This window comes from Cicer arietinum, chromosome 8 (genome assembly GCF_000331145.2).
Source record: "Cicer arietinum cultivar CDC Frontier isolate Library 1 chromosome 8, Cicar.CDCFrontier_v2.0, whole genome shotgun sequence".
Classification (NCBI taxonomy): domain Eukaryota; kingdom Viridiplantae; phylum Streptophyta; class Magnoliopsida; order Fabales; family Fabaceae; genus Cicer; species Cicer arietinum.
The window spans coordinates 6,254,189-6,268,439 of record NC_021167.2 but is presented as its reverse complement, the minus strand read 5'-3'; the positions used below and the strand labels follow the sequence as shown (position 1 = coordinate 6,268,439).

Genomic DNA, 14,251 nt, shown 5'->3' with positions numbered 1-14,251 from the left:
ATATATATATATTAGGATATATGTTAATGATAACAAATTTTACGACGTAAATGTTTAAGTTTTATTAGTGATAATTTACTGATTATTACACTTGAGTTTTTATTTAAGGAACATAAATCACGTAAGTGGATAAGTTAAAGTCGTTCACACTAATAAGTGCATAAATATGTACTCAATGATGAAAGAATTATAGTAACATCAAAAGATTACAACAATAATATTAAACGCTTCATGAAAATATTATATGTGTATTGTTTGAACCTTAAAAGAATTAATTTAACTATCTTAATATTTATTGATAAAAATGTTTCTTGCATGACAAGATAACATTCTCTTTTTCCAAAAGTGAATATTGGTTGACGAGTTCGTGGTTATTGTGTAGCACTTTTCCAAACAAGTTTATGAACTCATGAGAATCAAACAAGTCAAAAGATATCTCAACAGTCAAATGCAACACAAGAATGTTCTAAACCAAAGAATAAGAAGAATGATCAAAAGGATCATTTGATACTTTGAGAAACATGTCCAATGGATATATTATAGATCCAAACATATCTAAAGATGAATAAAGAAATCAAAGAACATATTTATAAATAATCTCAAAAAGAATATGTCATATATTGTATCAATCATTCTATATAATGGTTATTGAATCTCAAAATAACATTCTCATGATAAACAAGTTCATTGCACTAATAAATATTCCTATAATTTCAACAATCAACTTTATTGAAGAAATCATTTCAAGATTGAGTCATTTATTAAAAGAATGATAGAATAATATTTAGCATAATATTTTGGTTATTTTATTAAAGAGAAAATGACCGGAGAATATTTAGAAGAACGTTTTGGTTGTCCTTTATAGAAAACAAAGTCAAGCAAATCAATTTGGGAGGTTCAAATTGTAAGCTAAGATTGTCAAAGTCGCACATAAGGCTGCTAATATCAATTGAACAATTAAGAAACTCAAACTAAAGGCTCAAATGATCAAAACAGTCTCTAGATTGATTCATATATTGATAAGTTGAGAGCAATGACAAAAGAACACAAGTACATTGTACAAACACTGTTTTAAAGAAAGCTAGGCATGGTTATGATCACACACAATGCCAATTACATTTGACAACTCATTATCACACTTATTCACGTTTTCATTCAAACTCAAAAGTAAGAATGTTCTGGGTTGGTCAAGAACGTTGTGGACAATAATATAAACATGTGTTTAATATATATAAATCAGATTTGACATTGAGCTAATGTTTCTAATGGCTATATTTAACTTTATGTGAGTTTTCAAACTTCTTTTCATCTATAAAAAGAAGACAAATTAGAAGACAAAAGCAAGAGTTTGACATACCATCAATGTTCACTTGTTCAAGTAAAAAACTCATCAAACAAACTCCTACTTCACTATCATTGTTTTTATTTACAACTTCTTACTAACCAACTTTTGATTATCAAGTTTAATCTCGAGTAAAACATCAATTAAAGTGCACGAACTAAATTTTAAAAGAGTCACAATTCAAACATTCACATTTGACTATTCATTTCACTACAACGACAACTTCAAACTCTTTGTGTTACTGAAATATACATAAAGATCTAAGAAAAGAAATTCGAAAGGATATTACATGTATCCAACAATTTCCACATTTGAAGGGTCTTAAGACTAAATCAAAACAGGCGATCTATGGTTTAATCATCACTCCCATAAACATGACAAATAACTTCTTTAACAATAATAGGATACATCAATTTGTACTTCAGCTAGTTTCCCCATCTCTAGGATTCAAACATCAATGTCTTTGACATTACCAATCCTCCAAACAAGATTCTTTTAGACTTCATTCCAAGTCTTACAAATCCCTTGCCAAAGATTAGACCCAAGCTATCTAGCTTTAATGCGAGACATTATTTACCACATTTGTATATGGAATCACTTTGACCCATATTATTCCTATCTCAAACCAAATCCCACCAACCTTCACGAGATATGTTTGATTGGCATTCCTACCCAATCTCAAGCCAATGTCTCCTCCCATCCATGTCACTGCAAATGAAACTACATCATTTATCAATCACATCAAAAATATATTTTGGAAGATAAGGACACTACATAATGTAGAAAGGAAGCGCCTAAATAACATCGTTAGTAAGTGTCAACGAAAGCATTTAGATTTCCAACTATTGAGACGTTATCCATCTTATTAATGATAAATTGAAAGTACCTACAATTAAGCTTGTTGTGAAGAATATTAACACCAAGGTATTTCCCCAAATATTGGATACAATAAAACTTGAAAGCATACATATCCGATTTTTGACATGATAATTCATGTAACCAGATAAGAAAATCCTCGACTTTCCTTCACTAATTTTGCTTATATTTTAAGGAATTAATTTTATAATATTTCAGAAATAATGACATTAAATTTGAATTAATATGTAGAAATTTAATTATATTTGAGTCCAACAAATATAAGGACTCCTTTTTACTTATAGAGGGAGTACAATTTTCTTGAGATAATGACTTATTTGAGCTTATTTTTTTAAACAACTTATTTGAGTTAATTATTGAACACTCGTAAAAGTATTTGAGAGGACATATAAAAACAACTCATGACATATTTATAAGATGTTTCTAGCTAATATTTATAGGCTCCTCAAAATAATCTATCAAACGAGCTTATAACTTATGTAAAAATAATTTAATTTAATTTTATCTTTTATTATAGAATAAATTTTTTTACTAAGTATTGTAAAATAATTCATACATAAATACTTTTATAATAAAATTTTATGTTATAAACACTGTCCAAACTTGCATAATACATGGTATCTTTGAAAAAATTAGTATCAGTAAAAACTCTTCAAGGTATTAAGAAAAAAAATGACAAAACATAGACTCACTATCATACACGTTGTTGGGGTTGTTATCCAATCAACACACCATTCATTTATCTCATGACACCTTTAAGAAATACAAAACCATGAATTGTGACCCTTCAATTACTGAAAAACGATAGAAACACAAACCATTATCAGCAATGATTATGCATAATATACAACTTCAAACCATACAATCATATGATCTTCTGATCAAATATTTCTTCCAGTATCACTAAAAAAACTCAGCAAAATGCTTAAGATGACCCATCACAGCATTTATTTTCCATATAGCATATTTTTCGTTTTCAAAAAGTAGATTGTCTATGACATTTTCTTAAAATTGCAATTACAACATTGATATGGAAGATTTAATATTTGATGTCAAAGTTAATTTAATAATGTGAGAAAAGCAATACATGCAAAGAACTCTAACAAAACAGAATAGAGGAAAAATGAGTATAGAATAGATTGTGTGCATCGAGCACTTAATCTTGCGAAGAAATACATCTTAATTTAGATTTAGAAAGATGACTTTCTATCACAAAAAGTATTATGCACCTTGAATGGTTTTCCGTATTAAAATATTATTAGTTGACACTGTTGATGTGAGCTGATCTATTCTTTTCCTCTTTAAAATGAATTCTTTCCAGGTTAGAATTAGTCCCACATCGAAGGTTTTAGTATTAATAGTATTAAGTAAGGGGTATAAAATATAAGTGTATGGAACATTGCAACATACTTACCTGGATGGGGTCAATGGGTGATCAAGAAGGCCCATGGCCTAGGCAAGTGACCTCCATTGCACATAGGAGGGGTGCTAGCCTAAGGTCTACCCAAGTGGTGGAGCCTACATCATAATTTGTTGCTGTGGGGGCCTGCGTTCGCGCGGCCCCCTTCAATCTTAGTGTTTAACTTTTCTCATCTTCGGCTTCTTTTGAAAGACTCTAAGTAAATGTTGATGAAAAATTGCCAGTTATGTTAACAATCCGCTAAAATTCTGTGTTGTTAGCCTTGATTCTTTTCTTGTTTGGATTTCCTTTAGGGTAGGCCTGTTCGTCCTTTCGTTTGAGTGTATTTGATTCACTTAGCATAGAAAGCGACCCTGTTTATCTATTGTTGGTGCAAGTGATCTGTCGAACTCAATCAGTGCTGCTCTAATTCTATGGCTACCCTTTAATTAACTTGAGCAAATTTTTGTAGGATTATCATATGATCAATATGATGGTGGTCATTGTTATCGCGTATATACTAGTCTTTCTCATCAAACTTTAATAACTTTATCCGTTACCTTTGATTGGAGGCTTAGATATCTACACTGTTACAGAGTAAGCTTTTGGTGTATAATTCAGGGGGGAAACCTTACACATCAATGTTACTTGCTGTTTAAAATCATCTAGCTTGAACTTTGGCAAAACTTTGAGGTTAAAAGTAAAAACATCTTGCTCTTTAAAAACATCTTGCTCTTTGAACTTATTCAAGATCAGGAAGTGCTTTATAGGAGAAAAACAATGCTTCAAAAAGGGTAAAGCTACTCTATTAAAATTCACCTAAGATTTGGTGTAGGTGTTAACAATAGAGATTGATTTTTTTGAACTTTTGAGAAGAAAGTGTATTACTAATAATTGATTGTGACCGTTATAGCCACCCATGTGGATAAGATTTTCGTTTTTCACATCCAATCCAGAGCATGTATTCAGTTCATCGTGGTTCAAATACATATTTACATTTGTCGTGGGAAAAATTATGGCAACTTTTTTAGTTTCAGTTTTCTTTATTTTTGAAATTGGATTACATGGTGGCATATGCCAAATTCATTGAGCCTTATACTACATCTCGTGATATAATGTTTTTACTGGTAAACATCAAAGGGGAGTGCATAGTAAAAGCTCCGATTCAAAAAAACGTGGAAAACAAAGCAAAGAATTAACATTACACGATGCCATGAATTTTCGACTTTCGACCACCACTGCTCTTGCATCCATCCTACTCACCGCTGAGTAACAATAGTTGAGAGGACAAAAGAAGAGAGACGCAATTGCAACAAAAAAAATTAAGGCAATAGCACAATAGAACAGGATTTTTCAAGAGCAGAACAACCAAACTCAATTGATCTTGGTCAGACTACTGTACAGGACAAAAAGGTTACACTCTTGATGGATCCTTATATATCAGTATCAGTGATGAGCGCGCCTAAGTGATGAGAGAAAACCGTGGGATGATTTATCTTTATGTCGATCTAATTTGTCATCATTCACCTGGTAGATACATGAAGCTGAAAATTGATAAATAGGTCCAATTTTGTGCTATTTTTTGAAGCTTAAGTAATAGTTTACCTCTTTCGCTATGTTCAGAAGAATTTCAATTATTTCAGAGAAAGCTGGTCTCTCCTTTGGATCTTGTTGCCAGCACCGCTGTAGTAGTTCAGAAAGTCTTGGATGTGTATTTTTGGGAATTGTAGGTCGTAGACCCTAATAGCAATTTAAGCTGCATAAAGTTATTGTGCATAAACAAGAAAAATGTTAACGAACAAATGATCTGCAAAGAGGAAAGATAAAAACCTTCTGCACCACACCAACTGCTGCTTGTAATGGGGTCAAGTAAGAGTAAGGCAGCTGGTAACAAAAATAAAATATTTAGTGAGATAGTAGTAGTAGTAGTAGAAGGTCAATCAACATTAGAGACAAGAAACAAATAAAAGATGAAGCAGCAAAGCGCACTGCCTGACATGAAAATGCTCACCTCTCCGGTTAAAAGCTCCCAAAGTGCTATTCCAAAACTGAAAACATCTGCCTTCTGATCATATGGTTTGTGTTCAATGACCTTCAAGAAAAAGTCAAATCAATGGAAAGAGATGCGAAGTACTATGGAAACAGCTAAAGTTAAAAAAAATAAAAACAGAAAAGTCCAATATCGGTAATTATGTTATGGGTGGCTGTTATATTGTTCAAGCTATATCATGATTTTTTTAACATAACTTGCGCTTATGACTGTGTTATTAATGAATTTTGTTTTGCTTTTTTTTTCACAATGAATGCAAATATGATGATCATGTAAGCACTTCAAAGTCGAAACCTTAATGGTGTGCTTGATGAAGATGAAAATATGAATGAAACTAAGTAATAAGGATCATGTGTCAAATTCTTGGTAAGGTAAAAGCCAAGAAAGAATAAAAATAAGGTGGCCACCATTTCATCTTCTTAAATCTTATTTATGAAATTAAAAAAGAAAAAGATAAAAATAAAACTGTAATGGAAGTATAAGATGAATGCCCAAACAATATAAAGTCAATATATCAGTATGAAAAAAAACATTAAAATTAACCAAAAGAGTATATTCTTTTTCTTTACCAGTTTTAAATTCTGCTTCACCATGGACAATAATTTCAATAGTAAACCAAGAAACTAGGTTTATGGTGTATATACTTTTCAAAAATTTCATAACTCGGATTGAATAGCAGTTTTACTTGCATTTTGGCTTACCCTACCTTCAAAACACAAGATCTTATACCTCATATTCAATCCCTCCCCCCTTAACACAAAAAAAGAAAAAACACAAATAGGAATCCTGAATTTGTTTTGCACAATAATATCACCCAAAATATCAACCAGAAAAGTAACATCAAGTCCAAGAAAAATCATACCTCAGGAGCCATCCAGCGGTATGTTCCAGTTTCAGCTGTCATCACTCCAGACTGAGTTTGCACTCTAGCGACCCCAAAATCGGCAACCTTGACCAACTGTTGAAGAAGATTATGCTCTATGAGTACATATGAAATGATAATGTTGAGATGCTTTGCTTCTTATCATGTTGACCAACATATAGAAATACTACAATTGGTTATTATTTGAAACACCATTTAAACTCTGGTAATAACTTATCACACACTCAATCTAGAAATTCTATAATCAACTATGAATTGAAAATGGGAGAGTAAAAAATGAAATCGCCTGATAATAGAGATAAGTAATAGATTAGTGATAAAGGATTGCAACTGATGAAATAAGGCCAATATTATCAAGAATTATTTTAAAATAAAATATTACAAAAAAGCAGCAAAAACATAGACCAGTCCACTTACTTCATTTTCATCCATCAGAAGATTGGCAGTCTTGAGGTCCCTGTGAATTATATTATTTTGGTGCAAATAGTTCATTCCCTTGGAAACATCAATCGCTGCTTTTAGTAAAGATGGAAGCTTAAACACACCCTTTTGTCTGTGCAGAAAGTCATATAAGCTTCCTCTAGACATAAACTCTGATGAAGCATGATCACATAAAAATTACAGTTGAATTATTAGGCTACTGAACAAGGTGCCCAAATCATCTTAGCAATGAAAGTACTTGATACAACACAAATAGGAAACTGGAGATTCTTAGGCCTAACTCAACCCCAAAAGCTAGCTCAATAGGTGAGGATTGCCCAAGCCTCGTAAGGACTACTTTGGCCATATCTCTAGTCGATATGGGATTTCATCAAACCCCCTCACAGAGGACTAGCCATCTAAAGTGTGGGCAAATGCGGGTAGGGCCCATTAAGACAAATCTAAACACACCCATTTCTTATATAAAAAAAAAAAAAACATCCATCCATGCTCAGACTGTCATCAAAAGCTAGCTCTAATAACTTAGTGGACACAACATCAAAAGCTAGCTCAAGGAGTGTGGATTGTCCAAGTCTTATGAAGACTACTTTGGCCAAATATCTAAAGAAGGTGTTGGGTCTCAACAGGGATATTAAACAGATTCTAAAAAGGGAGACTGTGCACAAGGCTTCCACCATTGTGGGGGTGTGGGGAGGGTCAAAGTATGCAGTCTCCACCATAGTGGCAAAGGTTTTGCACAGCCACTCGGCCAGAACCTATGCCCACACAGTCACAGTGCAGTAATCTTGTCCTTGCACTAAGGCTCACAGCTCACCCTCTAAACCAACAGTATGAAACCTAAACATAAAACATCATAAATTCTCAGAGTCATCTCCTATTTACCAGTAACAATGCAAAGATTTGGTGGCCGAGTACATGCACCAATGAACTGAACAACATTCTTGTGTCGAATCTTCCTGCAGCCAAAGATAAACCATAATTGGTAAAGAAAGAATTGTTATGCAGATCTACAAGGATACCATATCAGTAAGACTAACTAGGAGACAAAGGGCAAATACAGAACCTAGTGAAATAGTCATAACAGAAACATAATCAGATTTTTTCAGAAAATATTCAGAAGCATTTGATGTAGGAATTAGGATACCAGAAAAAGTTGGAGATATTATTCTCAGTTAATACATTCCTTTCCTGAATGGTCGTAGCAGACAGGTTAGATAATTTTCTCTAAGAATAAAGTTCATACCCCTTCCATGATTGAAATTAAGCCAAATTCATGAATCCTTGACCCAGGCATTTTAATAGTCTACAATCTACAATGCCAATTTCAGGGAATCAATCTGTCATACAAATTGGAATTATATATCTGAAATGCGGTAATTTTTTTTGAACTTTACAAAACAAATTACGACCACAGCCAAAGTAAGCTTCATTTTGCGTAACAAGGAGAAGTTAGAACAGCTTTGCACAGATTCATGAGATCACACGAGAACCAGAGGAAGCCTCTTTTGTAATCAGAGCCCAAAGATTTGTATCAGGCTGTCACTGCCTGTTGGTTTTCCAATTGATAGTTAAAAAAAGGAACAAGATAAAGAAAAAATGAACCAGAGGTATTAAGTCCAAGAGGTTTGATATTTTGTCCTCCACTAGAAAGAAAGGCCTAAAACTCTCCAAAAGATCATGAATCTGATCTCTAATACAATTTCTATCAAGATAATATATGTACCATCAAGACAACCTTTTTTATCACCATGTTATAGTCAACTATAGGGTGTGGAAACTAGATTATCATTTGACACAGCACGAAATCAACAATTAAAAACAGGAAAATGGAAGTTATAGCACAATATTTCACGCTAAAAGCATTGCCTTTTCCATTCTCAGATAACAAAGGACAAATGTGTGAAGAAAAGGAGGAAAGCATATGAGAAACAAAATCTCAGTAATGGAAACAAAAGCTCCACCAATTATATTCAATTATGCAGACAAACCTCATGATATAAACTTCCTGTGCAAACTCTTTCAGCATATCTGTGCTTATGCGTTCAGGCTTAAGAACTTTGATAGCCACATCTTGACTGCAATATGTGCCTCTGAACCTAAGGAAATCCAGTGAAAGAGGTAGAGAGGCATCAGCTAAAAAAGCTATGTAGATTTCTAATATGCTTTCATAAAGAAATTACTTACAAGTCACCAAATGATCCAGAGCCAACTTTGTTTTCATATTTTAGCTGGCTGGTATCAATTTCCCAAACATCAGCTCCATCAGATGGTATTTGTATGCAAGGAGGGGAGGATTCCATTGTTGTATGGTTTGGATCATTGAAAGCATAAAGTATGCCTTGATTTGACAGATATTGGTCCTACAGAAGGGAAATTTTCATGTCAAGTCTTAAACACAAATGAATTTTAGCAGATTGCGAGTGTAATGAACAATTAATTTTATCAGATGTTGCAATTGATCATATTTGCCTAAGTTAATATCCGTTGCTTTTTTGTAACTAGCAACCGGAGATATCTTCTTTTCTTGCTAGCAAGAAATTTAAGATAACTCCAAAAACCCTAGAACATTGTATTTTGAAATGAATAACTGGGAGAATATATACCTTAACCTTCCAAATTTCCTTTTCCAACACACCTTTAAGTTCCTCAGTTTCCTAATGACAAAAGGAAAAGGCAATAAAAGCAAGATGTTATTTCTGTATAAAAAATACAATTGAAAAAAAAAAGCATATAAATATTAAATATTAACTAAAAAGGCAGAGCAAAAAATATATGACCATGCCAAAATGGCAAGTAACCCGAGGATTGCAGTGCATAAGATTCAAAATCCAGAGGATTTCACATGAAAGCCCAGTAATCAAAAGACGGGAAAAATAAATCAAAATTGCAGGGATGGGGTTGCTAAAGAAAAATAAAACTCTACAAAAGAGTGTTCCAACCTTCTAACATTTTATTCATATAAGCAATGTATATTATCTACTGCAATGGAAAGGTAACATACCATGAAGAGATTGGAAAAGGTTTAAGTAAGGTATTATATACCTTTATAGAAATCCTAAATTTAAACTTGCTACTCACAGCAAGATGTTTGAGGCATACATAAAGTCTTTGGGTATCTCAAAATACTTGCTAGTGTTTTTATGAGGTCAATTGTTAGGGTATAGATTAGGAGAGTTAGTCAGTAGTAGTTAGTTAGTTGGTATATGTTTAATTAGGACTATTGTGTATAAATAAGGAGTTATGTAATTGGTTTTGATATCATTGAATATTATAAACATTTGTTGAATAGAGTAGTGAATCTTTTGTGAAGGGGAAACCCTTGGAGGAGAGATTATCTCCTATTCTTTTTTATCCTTTCGCAATCTTTCAATAAAATAGTTAAATCTTTGGAATCGAATTATTGGGTTCCTAAAAATTGGTTCGACCTATCGGATCTTTGTGGAGTGCCAGCGGTGGCGGAAATGGAGGATTGGTGGGCCAAGAAGGTGCTGCTGCCAAATTTTTCAGGGACCGATCCAGTTGGGTGGAGGATTGCAAGGGACGAAAGGTTCTTTGAGGAGCAAGAAATTCATGGTTTTGATAGGCTGCAATGGGCTTTCATGACCACAATGTGGGAAGCCATGTATTGGTTCAGTTTTTGGTGTCAACAGGAGGATGTGATAGCCCTAACTACCTCATTTACTGACTAACTAACTATAACAACTCTTAACGACATTAACTACTCTAATATCTATTACTCTATATCCTAACATCAATGCTTAGCTATTTTTACCCTACCTCATTAGGCCATCCCTCAACGACAAAGACATCCAAGGAAAACCCATCAGAGGTGGAAAATGCATGAGCTTCTTGAATATTCAGTCCAATCTCACCAAGTATCAAAGTTAACTGAAATGCATACATAGTAAAGGGTGAGAAATAGCATATAATATACAGCACACTTTCTATATCATATAATTCAAAAAGAATTTAATTTTAATCCATTGTAAATGTAAATAAGGTATGGGTTGTCGCCTAATAACATATTCCCACAGCATTCAATGAACTTGACACCCAAGCAAATTGTTGAATTCATTAAATGGTGTCGCAACAAATCATTGGACATGTAAAACTTTTTTAGTCTTTTAGACCAATAACTCATAAAAATTAAATTCACTCAAAACTCTAAGCAATTTGATCTTTATGCAATGAATAATTGATTGAGTAAAGCCTACACTTAGCAAAATGAACAAGGAAGCAGTCCTCCTCTCAATATGATTAAAACTTATGTAAGTCACTTTGAAAGTTATTATATCCTAATAATTGAGAAATTTCCACTATTCAAAATATGAAAGAGCAACTAAAATAGAATAAAGGAGTCATCACCTAAAAAAGGTTCACGAGTAAAATACTCCTCTTTAGCATTTTACATTTTACAACAAATTATATATTTTTCATCAGTGTGAATCCACATTAGAGTTTAAACCTATGAGGTTGCAAGTAAATATTAACAAGTAGTATTCACTCATGCATACTTTCTTGCACAATCATAAATTCACATGCGGTCGATGTATTCTGTGTGAAAAATTAACACTTGGGAATATTACAACTTATAACTTTTAATTTCTTTCTAGTTTCAAAATGCCTATGTTTGACACAGCATCCATAGTAATTGGCAAGAAATAAATACTTCCAGCATAGCAATTTGTTAGAAGTTCTCTAACCAAATCAAAAACCTAGAAAACCAAGAGCTATTTACAGTAGAAAATAAAATGTCGATTATACATACTAAAAAGCAATATCACCCAATGATTTAAAAAAAAGCATCGTTTTACAGAAGTATAATGGAAATAATAAAGAATTGACCACCTGACTAAGGAGTTTAGGTTTATCAACTGTTGAAAAGGTAATCTCGTGCATGGGCCTAAAATATAGTAGATGAAAAGGATCAGTACCAGTCAAAATTTTAAAGTTTAAACAACAATAGTGCAATACATTTATTAACTAATATAAGCTAATGGAAACATTCAAACAAGAGTGTTCACCCCTAGAGAAAATAATAGTAGAGGGCCTTCACAAACTCGAATGTTAAGATCCCATAACTGTGTCAGAGACATATATAGTCTTCCATGGACTGATTCTACATTTTTTTCTATACACCATACTACAATGATGAACACATTTTTCTGAAAAGATGAAAATGCCTAACAACTAAACTAAATATTCCCCTACCAAGAGACTTGCACTTGGAAAATATTATCTTTAAAGTACGTGAGATTTTACCCCAGTCTTTGTTATATATCAACCACATAAAAAACACGTGCTTGATGCTTCTACTACTTTAACTATATTAACTGAGGCCGAAGAAAGAATGCAAACACATTCACAATATCTTGACTAGAACAATAACCTCTGAAGCACGGACACATCTAGGATAAGACGTGCCGCCGTGTCCAACACTTGTACGACACCTGTACGTCAACTCATACAAGTGATCGACAAAAAAACATATTTTTCTTTGTTTCGACAAATCTTAGACACTCATTGAATACATCTTAGACGCATATATGAAGGTTAAAGATGTGTCAAACCTATGATGGGGAGTTAAAGATATTAAATTTAGATAGTTTTATAAATAATGTTCATATTTTATTTAATTATAATAAATAAATAAATATATGTGTATCAGTGTCGGTGTCTTATATTTTATACATTAGCAGTGTCGATGTGCCTGTGTCGGAGTATGTGCTTCATAGAGAATAAGAGTCCAAACTGAATTTATTAAAGATGCATACCGGTTAAAATTTGCTGTCACGCCCATAGCATTGTCTCCATCTTCAATGTTATTTTTATTTGTTTGAAGTGCAAGAGCTTCAAGATTAGAGGAAGAACCAAAGGTGGGTGGTGGATGAATTCTTTTTTGCCCAATAAAGAGAGAGAGAGAAAGAGAGATGACATTAAAAATAAACTAGAGGCACAAATGAAAATATAATATTGATGGGAACAAGTCAGCAAGAGTTAGGATAACAACAAATATGCTTAGTGAGCAATGTCAATGATGGAAAATAAAGCTGACTAGACAATGTATGAGCCATACCCCTGTTTTAAAGAATAGTTAAGAGAACTCTGTGCATCTTCTTTCTCAGAAGTATCTGAATGCACGGAAGAATCAATATAATTTGCATTAGCAAAAGGATATACCTGCATTAAGGACAATACAGATATAAATCAATTTGCATATATCACTTCTCTAGACTTAAATTTTTTGTTGTCCGTTGAGCTTAATTTAAACCACTTATAAAGATGGTGATCCCAAAGTTCCAAATCATATGCCAATAACAGCAACAAGTTATACAAATTAAAACAAATTATAAGTGCTTTTTCTATGATTTATTTTTACCTGTACTAATCGAACTTGAAATGCAGGTCGATTAGCAGGATCCTCTGCTAACTTGAGCAATCTCTTATGAGCAAGAACATCTTCTGCCCTCTCCACATTCACATCCAATGCATACCTATGTAGTAGCAATCAGAGTGACCAACCACGAGACTCGAACAAATAACCACTCTGGCAAATCCACTTACAAAAGTAAAGTAAAACAAAAACAAAACAAAAAAAATAAAATTACTCAGCTATTTTCTTCCCTTTCAATTTTCATTTCAATTCTCATCACAGTTCAAAATAAAACGAAGTAAACTAAAATTAAATTGAAATGAATAAAAAAACAGAAACGTGCAGAAACGCTAAAGTCACAATTCACAAATTCCATATCAATCGTTTTCAGTTTTCACCACTTTTTCCACAGTTTATTTGCCAAGAGAATTAAATTCGAAGACAAATTAAAGAAAAGAAGCAAGGTTAGGTTAATTTGGAAGCATGATGTAAGACCTAGCAGGAAGACGATTGAAGTGAAGCCATAATTGATCATCGAAACCAGGAACATGAGCCTCTTCACAATCGGAATCCTGAATTCGACGAAGAACCTCATTGTACACCTCAAGTTTCTGACGGTGATGGCGAGGATTCGGATGCGACTGCACTGCTCTGCTTCCGCAGCTTTCAATGTCTTGTTCGATCACCATGAGCGTAACGAAAAGCACGATCAACAACAACAACAACACTATCACTCAGAAGATGAAGAGAGAGAAAAGAGATCGCGAGAAATTGAAGAATAGCCAGAACGAGAAGAGAAGAAAAAAAACGAAACGATAAAAAGAAGGAGGAAATGAAAATGAAAGGGAAAGGGGAAAATAAGAGATTTGAGATTTTCAGTTGAATGG

The 14,251-nt window shown here is 33.1% G+C and overlaps 1 protein-coding gene and 1 non-coding gene across 3 annotated transcripts; one reads left to right on the top strand and one right to left on the bottom strand.

Annotated features, from left to right (window-relative positions):
- Window positions 1–3,624: 3,624 nt before the first annotated feature.
- Window positions 3,625–3,785, top strand: LOC113788099 (U1 spliceosomal RNA). Its single transcript, XR_003474609.1, has one exon. It is a non-coding gene; the product is annotated as a U1 spliceosomal RNA (small nuclear RNA).
- Window positions 3,786–4,766: 981 nt separating this feature from the next.
- Window positions 4,767–14,245, bottom strand: LOC101513560 (serine/threonine-protein kinase STY17). Of its 2 annotated transcripts, none has more exons than XR_001144573.3 (16): window positions 13,860–14,245; window positions 13,371–13,485; window positions 13,068–13,171; window positions 12,766–12,885; window positions 11,840–11,894; window positions 10,769–10,879; window positions 9,595–9,645; window positions 9,176–9,351; window positions 8,980–9,087; window positions 7,874–7,947; window positions 6,968–7,143; window positions 6,530–6,625; window positions 5,629–5,709; window positions 5,448–5,501; window positions 5,223–5,373; window positions 4,767–5,144 (listed from the first exon to the last, which is right to left on the bottom strand). XR_001144573.3 is itself a non-coding variant. In XM_004512173.4 (16 exons), exons 1-16 carry the CDS (start codon window positions 14,051–14,053, stop codon window positions 5,064–5,066), a joined length of 1,731 nt encoding a protein of 576 aa, XP_004512230.1. In that variant the 5' UTR covers window positions 14,054–14,245; the 3' UTR covers window positions 4,767–5,063. The 2 variants fall into 2 exon arrangements, 1 of the variants encoding a protein (XP_004512230.1); XM_004512173.4 differs by having other exon boundaries at window positions 5,223–5,357.
- Between the last annotated feature and the right edge of the window lie 6 nt (window positions 14,246–14,251).

Excerpts from the sequence above, each read along its gene's own strand:
- LOC101513560 (XM_004512173.4), bottom strand. The coding sequence starts at position 14,053 with ATGGTGATCGAACAAGACATTGAAAGCTGCGGAAGCAGAGCAGTGCAG. Across the intron at positions 12,886-13,067 it reads AACTATTCTTTAAAACAGGG|AATTCATCCACCACCCACCT; the intron begins GTATGGCTCATA and ends TGGGCAAAAAAG. Across the intron at positions 5,502-5,628 it reads GGGAGCTTTTAACCGGAGAG|CTGCCTTACTCTTACTTGAC; the intron begins GTGAGCATTTTC and ends TTTTGTTACCAG.